The sequence below is a fragment of the Uranotaenia lowii genome, unplaced genomic scaffold, assembly GCF_029784155.1.
Source record: "Uranotaenia lowii strain MFRU-FL unplaced genomic scaffold, ASM2978415v1 HiC_scaffold_585, whole genome shotgun sequence".
In the NCBI taxonomy this organism is placed as follows: domain Eukaryota; kingdom Metazoa; phylum Arthropoda; class Insecta; order Diptera; family Culicidae; genus Uranotaenia; species Uranotaenia lowii.
Window position 1 is genome coordinate 1 of NW_026598517.1, and position 9,617 is coordinate 9,617.

The 9,617-nt window shown below is 40.0% G+C and overlaps 1 protein-coding gene across 1 annotated transcript; it reads right to left on the reverse strand.

Moving 5' to 3' along the window:
- Positions 1-293: 293 nt before the first annotated feature.
- Positions 294-3,573, reverse strand: LOC129760358 (poly(ADP-ribose) glycohydrolase-like). Its single transcript, XM_055758005.1, has 4 exons — positions 2,770-3,573; positions 2,551-2,699; positions 1,162-2,488; positions 294-1,078 (listed from the first exon to the last, which is right to left on the reverse strand). Exons 1-4 carry the CDS (start codon positions 2,780-2,782, stop codon positions 372-374), a joined length of 2,196 nt encoding a protein of 731 aa, XP_055613980.1. The 5' UTR covers positions 2,783-3,573; the 3' UTR covers positions 294-371.
- Positions 3,574-9,617: the final 6,044 nt, after the last annotated feature.

Consider the following 9,617-nt stretch of genomic DNA (forward strand, 5'->3'; position numbering starts at 1 on the left):
GTTCAAGATAAAAAAAAATAATATTTATAAGAAACAGCCGATTTCACAAGGTAGTCGATGAATTCCTCTGAATATGGGCACCCCTTCTGGAAAACCCAAATGATAGTTTTTCACTTGTCTTTGCTAGCATCTTAAGTGGATTATCGACTCCCAGTAGATAACCCTTTGGGAATAGTTTCACAAACACGGGAGAAATCTACCAAACCAATCATTGTTATAGCATCTTTGAAAATGCAAAAATGGACCTTCTTTCGGAAATCTAGACAAAACACTGCAAACTACGTAATACCAGAGAACAATCACATCATAATTTAATTATACTGTCAACAGCTAAAATCCGAAACGAAAGAAAGACCGTACTTACCTTCTACCTATTTGCTAATCTTTCCAAAATAGTCGGATATCTTCCTACCACCGCCAGGCTTCGGTCGCGTTTCCTCTGGCGGCGTCCCTTCAACAAATTCTCCCACATCAGCTTCGTATTCCACGGATCGACCCTCCTCCACCGTTGGTCGACTTTCAGTTTCCGGGGATTCAGGTTCAGTATCCGTTTCCGGCACATGCTCCGGCTCGATTTGTATCCGAACCTCTTCAGTTGTTGGTTGCGGTTTTTCGGGTGTTGATTTTCCTTGGTCCGAACAAGGGGACGTTGAGGGGCAAATTTTCTTCGCCGGTCCCGGCCCAACGGTGTAGTAGTTTCGATCCAGCTCGGCAATGAGCGACATTCGACCGCACTTTTTTGGGGACGGTGTAACGACTTCTGAAGGTTGTTCCTGTTTAGATTTGTCGGTGCTTCCGGTCGAGGAACCGGAAGTGGATGCTTGGGCTGTGTCGGCTTGGTCGTCATCGATGAGGTCCTTCATCAGGTTGGCCAAGCTTTCGTCATCGAGCAGTTCTGAGTTGGAATTTGCAGATCCAGTCTTTGGTTCCGGGGTGTTTTCCTTTCGTTTGGGGCTTTTCAAGCTAAAGCAGGACGTTTTGTTTTTGCGATCGTAATAATCTTGATATAAGTAGGCATACAACTTTTTTGGGGGCAGGTTGTGCTTACGGAAATCCTTTAAAGAGCGCCAAACTTCAGCTGAAATTTTCAAAATTGTGTAATAGCTTTTTTTTAAGAAATATATCAAGAGAGATTTAGTTAGGTACACAGATCATACTCACAAACTTTCACCTTATTGTCGACCAAAAACGTGTACATCGCGTAAATCTGATCCCTGAGATCTCGATCTCCGAAGGTGTAGTAAACCATTGGACGACAATGTACGCAGCAGACCATCAGCTGAAGCAGAGCCTTCAGACATGCGTCACCCCGGAAGGCTCCGCAGCCCCAATTTCCGGTGGCTACTCCCGGTGCCGGAGTCGAAAGCGGATGAGAGTATCCGACGTATGCTTTGTTCAATTCCCGCAGCATCAGTTCCTCCTGATATTGGTGAGCCGTCTGGACGAAGCGCAACGCATCGATGGCCACAATGTAGCACTCTCGGCGGCCACTGGCATCCCTGGGGGTTTCGTCCAAAAAGTCACCGGCAAAGGTAAACGTCGAAGCATATCCGTTGTATTCGCTGAACTGTTCCGATCCCATCATTACCAGCGCTTCTTGCGGTTTCAGTGCTTCGGTAAAAAGTTTACTGATCAGCAGTTCCGGATTGATGACAAATCGGATTTCTTCCTGTACACAACCGTGACCCAAAACTCCACCACCCAGAAACTTATTGGCGAAGTCAACTTGAAGCAGGCCTCGACCTTGATCCTCGATCGTCCCTTCTGAGCTGATATGAACTGGGACTGATTCCCTCGCGACTGTCGCGTCACATTTCGTCCAATCCAGGAACTGTTTAGGGTTGATGTACCTTCTTTGGAAGGTCAACACTCCGCTAGGCGGAATAGAACAAACGCGTCTGAAATAGTTGCAAATGCATTTGATTTTTTCCAGAACAGACTGCCCGGATGATTGAAATAGCCGATTGAAGTTTATATCCGGAAACAGACAATATTCGGACTTCTTTTTCTGAGTATTCCTTCGAGGAAACGTACAGAAGAATGCATTGGCCAACAGACAGGCCGCTTGCTGCTGGGTCATAGAAATAGACTTGTTACAGCCTTGTTTGAGCAGTGGAATTGCACAAGGAACCAGATCTGGCAATGCCAATGCCAGCTGAACCATTTTGGGCATTGTACGTTCGAAGAAGCCGGCACTCTCTTCTTCCTCAAGCTCTTCGTCAAACAGTTTGTGCAGGGCAGTAAACTTCCAGTTGCTAGCGTACTTTGTGTTGTACGAAAGTATTGCCGCTTCCAGCTCCCGACTATCACGAATGGGTTGCAGTAAAGCATTCTGCACCAGCTCCCAACGACTTTCGAGACTGCTGTTGCCATCACCTTGCACCACCGGATATTGACTCCGATTGGAGCAGGGAAGCCTCACATTATTGGCGTCCCACTTGTGAGGAGCTCGGTGAGGCTTCGGAGGGTCCAACGATGTTGGATCTATCTGTAAATTTAAAACAATTCAAATCAGCCAGTCACTTAAAAATTTCAACCAGTCCAACTCACCGGAAGATGATATAACACTGTGTGGCTCTCCGAGGGTCTCACTTCCGGGAAGTGACGCAACTCGTATCGGTCCAGTCCACGATATATGATATCCATTGGGACTCCGCGCCAAGTGCGGTCATCTTCAGAATCCGTCGGCGGTTCTTCCTCTGTTTTGAAACAAGTCAAGGTTTGTTATTTAACCATACGTTCTGTTTGAATGATTATTCGTCAGCTTACCTGCATGATCCATGATTAGAAATATTCTCTTAACACAACAAAACCACTTTATTGCTGAATTCAATAGAAATTAAGGCAAATTTTGATAAATTTTAATCCAGAATAAACATGAATAAAGCATTCCTATCAGCTGATTCGCACAACATTTTTGACGCGCGCATAACCGGCAAAAATAACAACTTAAATTCTTATTGGATTTTGTTAAGTGAGCTACTCGCCACCAGGGGCGCATTTGAATAATGCCGGTACACTGAACAAAGTTGTCAAAATATTTGCGGAATCGTTTTTACGCGAAACTAATTTGAACTATAAAATATTTAAGAGGGATCAATACTTGTTTCACCAAATTTGAGAGAATATTTTACAAATTTAATACAGAACACTTCGACAGTGAGGTGGCTTGACGGTTCAAATTAAATGTTTTGCAGCAGAAGTACTGAAACATGCCGGTTCAAAATCTTACGTTGTGTACTCAAATATCGAAAATTAAATTTGATTATTTTTCCACTTGAGATTAATAATATAATATTGTTTTTTTCAACATAACCAGACATTTTGAACCTTAAATATAAAAATAAGGGGCATTACGAAATATTTTTTTTGAATTCAGTTCAGTAAACTTTGATTTGAGTCGAGGAATTCATAAAAAAATGAATTCAACTGGCTTGCCGTGTGTCGATTTTGAATTTGTTTTGTTGCCTTCGCAACGGACGCGGTTGCTATCGTGTCGTGCAGCAAAGTGATTCCAAACCGGAAGCATGTAAAAATTTTCTAATTCGTCTTGAGTAGTGATAAAACGGATAAACTTAAGTCTAATGGTGGAAAAAGTGAATAGTGAAAAATAGAGAACATGTTGGAGGGGTTGGAGGCGTCAAAAGGTTCAATTAGGGGTAAGCAAAGCTCTCTATTTCTTTTACCCCGTACACACAAGCGAAATGATCGGCATTCGATGGGTTTAACCGAAAAAAAATCATAATTGTACCAACAAGAATACTATCGATTTTAAATTATGTATATAGTATATAGGATTTAAAATTTAAAGTTAAATCTTATTTGCCTCAAATGAATTTATGGTACTACATCACAGACAATGGACATCTTAATAAAAAAAAAGTTTTTTTTTTCAATTTTTTCTTATGCCATTCTGCTTTAGTAGCGTTAGCAACGTCAACAGGTTTTCACAGAAGAAAATGTTATTTATGCAACAAGTGGCAAAAAGTGTTGTTTTTTTCAGCGCAAGTCGTAAATATATCTAACGAGGCTTGCCGTGTTGGATAATTACGTCGAGTGCTGAAAAAATCGTGTTTTGCATACAAAATTTAATGCAAATTCGAAAAATTTCACTAAAAATTCATTAATTTACAACAAGAAGCGCATCTCAACAAAGATGTGGGTGACCATGCCAACGACTGAAAATTTATGATCAAGTAGACACTGAATTTAGTGCTGAAAAGTAGCAATCTTCGATACTGCTTTCAGTGTCGAAATGTTCACTTTTGAACACTGAATTGCATAAATACCTATATGTTTTCCTTTTTAATTGGCAAGAAAATAGGTCATAGGAGCTTATTTGTTTAAAACAGACTGCAACTAAAAATTCGTGCAACGTCGTAGATAAAACTAGAATGAATAAAAGCATACTCTTGTATACATATTTCAAATTTTTGTTCAATGTTGATAATTTTGTCGAAAATTGCTGCAAACTTAAATCACTTTTTAAACCCCTATATTTTACTATTACAGTAACGAGACGTGGTATTGAAAAAATATGTTAAAATTAACTATAGTTAGATATATCTAACCCGGCAATTCTTATTTTCAGCTTACGCGAAGAACATTTAAGGTAAGACACATGGAATGCTTACATTTGTTTTGTATGAACGTTAGAATTACACATATAATCTCTTGAATTTTGTTACAAGTTGTTAACATTTCATAAAAATTCATCAGGAGTTTCTTTTATAGAATCGAAAATGTTAAAATCTTAGCTTTCCGAACAATAATCAGATTTATTTTTTAGATCTCCAGAAATACTAGTCCATACAAGGCATGTAGTAAGGCCGGAATAAATTTTAAATTCTTTTTTTATCACTTGGAAATAATGTTTCATCGAGGCGAGGATAATAAAAAATAATCCAAAATTTATATAAAAGTGGAGGCGTGTTCTTTCTAACGCCAACACGTATAAAAGGACGAAGAGATTGAAGTGAAATTTGTTATCCGAGAGTTTTTAAGGTCAGAGATGGTTTGTATAAGTTTCATGAATCTCACTTTTTATGGGAGAAGCCCCCATACAAAATTATTCCTTCTTCCTCTTCTTTCGGCATTGAAATAAGTGTATTTTGTTAACATCAGATTTTTTTAAAACATTTTATACATGTTACCAAGACGATAACAAAATCTGCATAATCGCTTATTGAAGCATATCATTCTATTCAGTTATTAATTAAACGATGAAAAACACTCTTCAACGGAAAATGATGGTGCCCTCCTTTAAATGTGTCATTTTGTCTTGGAAGTTAACCAAATTTGTTTTTTTTTGGTTAAAATTGATATGCCAAAACACAATTGTGCGTTAACGATAAGCTTATTTTTTTGGTCTGCTCCTATCTGAGATGTGACAGTTTGAAAAATACAAGTTTTTGATAGAAAATCCTCATAACTTACGAATAATTTGAGTTAAACAATTGTTATTGTGATAATCTGTGGAAACCTTATCAAATAAATATTTTAAATAAGGCTATGATCATTTAGAATCCGGGCAGTTACAAACGTGTGTATTTTAAAAACTATTTATTTGATCGAAAAACTTTCTATGGAGGAAATGAAAGTGTTAATATAACATTTAATGTAAAAATATGAAAAAAAAAATTATCAATGATTTCAAGAAATACTTCAACTTTTTCATAAAATCTCTTTTTTTATCTTTGCACAATTTTCAGTCATGTATTGATTTATTTTTTTACCACAGAAGAAAAACCTTTGCAAAATCATGATATTTAACACAAACTCACCTGGAAAAAGCAATTGGAATCTGGTTGGAACCTTTTCATGAGTATGCATCTCGAAGAATTTGATCTCTTAAATCCGATTTTAAGATAAATTTTTTCGTCGATCAGAACACATCTGTCATATTGCGTAAAAACCGGTTGCACAGATTGCGATCTTTGGAACTGATCATTATTAGTTATTTACTTGGTGTCTACTAGTCAGAAAACACTTTTTGCCTGCCGGAAATGGATTTTTTGCATTATTTAAGGAGTGCATTCAGTTATCCCCAATAACCATTGACTTTTTACCATATTTAAGATCAAGGGTTGCACTCCTACGGTTGGTTTGAACTTCGTGTGGATTCTAGAGTGGCTCCTTATACTTCTTAACCATTTGATCCGAAAAAGAATCAGAAAATATCAACAGTTCATGACCTTTCAAGTCAACAATGAAGAATTTTCGAGGCGCAAAATATGTAAAAGGAGCAAATTTGTGCAAAATTATTTTTACCATGTATTTTTGCATCGTAAATATGTCAAACACACGTTAACTTAAAAATCTATCAAAAATAGGTAAGATAGTCCTTTTCATAACCAACACAACGCTACTAAAGTTTTGCATATCCGAGCTCTATTAACGTAGCTATGACCGAAATAAAGTGCCCGGATACTAAATGATGGTCGTACACGTATTAACGATGGGTACTTCTTCATAGCCCACTAATGATATTAAATTATGGACTACCACATTTACCTTTTTCTATAATTTTTTTTAGACGCTTACAGTACAAAATCCTTTAGCTTCTCTGGAACCCGAACAGAAACATCTTTTCGTTGATCTTCCAAGTCAAACCCTTTGAAACCCATTTTGTCCTCCTCATCTGAATCCGATGTCATCGCTTGAGATGCCACATCCTGGTCTTGAGTATCCCCCGATGTTTCGATTGGATCGTTAATCTTCTCGAAAACTTTTCCGTTGTCTTGGTCCTCGATTGTTAGCCTTGCTCCAGAACGATTGACAACCTTGAACTTCGTTGGATGAGATGTTGTAGTAAGCTTATTGCCCGGGTTCAGGTTTTGCATAAGAACAGTATCGCCCGCCTCAATCGATGATTCCACGGCATTTCTCTCCGCGTCTTCCTGTTCCTTTTATTTCTCTTTTAATACCTTATCTCGATCAGTGTACTCCGTGTTGAGCTGCGCGGTGTCTACGTCTTCCAGTGAAGGCATCTTGGATCTGATAGTCCTGCCATAGCATAATTCAGTAGGTGTCTTGCCCGTTGAGGAATGTTGTGTAATACATAACGAGGTAGTCTTGCAAATCTTGTCTCTCAAATCACGATTCAACGCATGGCTTATTCATTAGCACTTTAGAGAAGATCGATTTTGCCGCTCCACTAAACCGTTCTCTTGTGTGTTCTCAATACGGTGTCAAGTGGTTCAATGAAATTCCTTTGGTGTCACAGTACCGTTCCAGTTCTTTTCCAACGAATTACCTCGCATTGTCAAGTGTTATCGTTCGTGGGTATCCAAGTCGAGTAAAAATTCGGTCCAGCCGCGTAACCGTATCTCTGGCGGTTATTTTGAACATAATTTCCATCTCCTTGTAACGACTGAAATAGTCGACGATTACTGAAAATTTTTACTAGATGGGAGTTTACCCATGAAATCTATGGCCACCTCAACCCATGGCTTTTCAGGCATCATTCTTCGAGACATTGGAGCTGATTTATTTGGTAACTCGACTAGTTGACAACCTTCACTATTCTTGACATATGCCGTGACGTCTGTATCAATCCGAGGCCACCACACTCTATCTCGTAACCTGCGCTTTATTAGGGGCGCTTTATTGCTTTGACCTCCGGTCGGGTCCACGATCTAGTCCGCAAAGCTTCGACTACTACTTCGACTTGCTTGAACCCTTTAACTTCAAACTTAAAATATTCTAGGTCCGTTCTATTCTCGCACACTGTCTCAAGCGGTTTGTGATCGGTTTCCAATATGAACTTCCAGCCAATCAAGAAGACTGACAATCGTTCTACCGCCCAAACAATTGCCAAAACTTCACGCTCCGTTTGGCAGTATCGTTTCTCCGTTGAAGGGGGGCTTTTGCCGGCGTAGCTGATAACACGAGGATCATTATCATTGATGCCTTCAAACTGCGCCAGGACCGCGCCTAAGGTCACTGAGGAAGCATCCGTGATACCCTGGTCCGCAAAGAAATGTCAAAGAAATGAAAGATTCGAATGTCGCTGATCAACTTCTTTAATCTTTCAAACGATTGTTGATGACGATCGTGTCAAACAAACTGTTTGGCAGATTGTGTTAACTCACGTAACGGAACAGTGGCTGTTGCTATGTCACCAGTCTTCAGCAGTTTTCGGTGCGCGAAATTTCTGCAGGGCTTCTATTTTGCTAGCAGTTGAACGTATGCCTTCCTCAGATAACACATGTCCCAAGAATTCAATCTCCGTCGTCTTGAATACGCATTTCTTGTGATTCAACAACACTTCTTTTTCCCTGAGTGTTGCTAGGACCTAATGTAATGCTTGGTCATGTTCTTCTTCCGATCACGTTGTCATCGATATAGTTGATTGTGTTCTCACAACCGGCCAGGATCTTCTCTAATGTCTTCTGAAACATTTCGGGCGTGCAGCTCACTCCAAACATCAGCCGCTTGAATCAATACAGACCCTTATGTGTGATGAACGTTGTTGTGTGTCGGCAATCCTCTTCAAGTTCCACTTGGTAGTAAGATTCCTTTATATCAAGTCAGCTGAAAAAAATTGATATCGTGGTAGAAAATCGTCGAGTGAAGAAGGTGCGCAAAGTCACACAACGCGGATGGAAGTCGAGGGCAAAAAACGTCCGTGCTGTCGATATCACGAGGGCTCAATCAGCCCTAACAAGGATTGTATGTAAGTTGCCAACAAAAAATTTTTTCCATGGTGCGTGGCAAAATGCCAAAATTAAAAATCTTTACTCATTAAATTTGAATTCATCTTTTTGCCCTGCCACAGATTGCGATAGAATTTTGGGAAGAGTCTCCTACTCGTAACATTGTCCCCCTTATTCTGCGCCGCGCGTGAGGTGACGATAGTCGAATCACCCTAGTCACCCGATTCTAGTAGTCGCTTTAGGTGAGAAACGTCTTTTAGAATTAACTTTTTGAGTTCTTATCCTAATCTAGTAGTCAGCTGGGCATGAACCGCTGTCACATCGGCTTCGGGAATAAGGTGACAAGACTCATGTGACTCTGACTCGACTCGACTATCGTCACCTCACACGCGGCGCAGAATAAGGGGGTGTATTTTGGCTAACAGTCAATTTTGGCTCGCATTGTGCAATGGGATAATCATCCCCCATGTACAGGGTCCGGCAATTGAACTGCTACATTACTTCAACAGTAATTATTTCGTTGCACACGAAACAGTATTGAACGACCCCTCGTCGCTTTGTTTACATTAAGTCTTAGCTATCATTGGTTGTTAGTGATGCTTTTGTAATCAGGTGTTATCCGGATAAATTGATCTCGAACAGAGCGTACGTAGCGCTGTGGTTGCCTTGTTCCTAGGTGGCAAACGGCAGAAGGACATAGTTCGTGAGCTGTCCGATACATCTAAGCGTGTGCAGAAGTTTTTTATACCGTACAGTTAAAAGATGGAGACCGGAAGTGCCAGAAAACGGTATGGTGGGGGACGCCGACCTACTGTGGTGACACCTGCCATGGCGAAGATCGTCAAGAAGCGCCTTAAGAAAAATACTCGTCGTAGTGCCACTAAACTGGCAGAGGATCTCAACATATCGGATCGAAGTCTCCGTCGGATCCTGAAAGATAAACTTCAGACCAAGCCTTAC

Excerpts from the sequence above, each read along its gene's own strand:
- LOC129760358 (XM_055758005.1), bottom strand. Across the intron at positions 2,489-2,550 it reads CAGTGTTATATCATCTTCCG|ATAGATCCAACATCGTTGGA; the intron begins GTGAGTTGGACT and ends TTAAATTTACAG. Across the intron at positions 1,079-1,161 it reads CGACAATAAGGTGAAAGTTT|CTGAAGTTTGGCGCTCTTTA; the intron begins GTGAGTATGATC and ends TGAAAATTTCAG.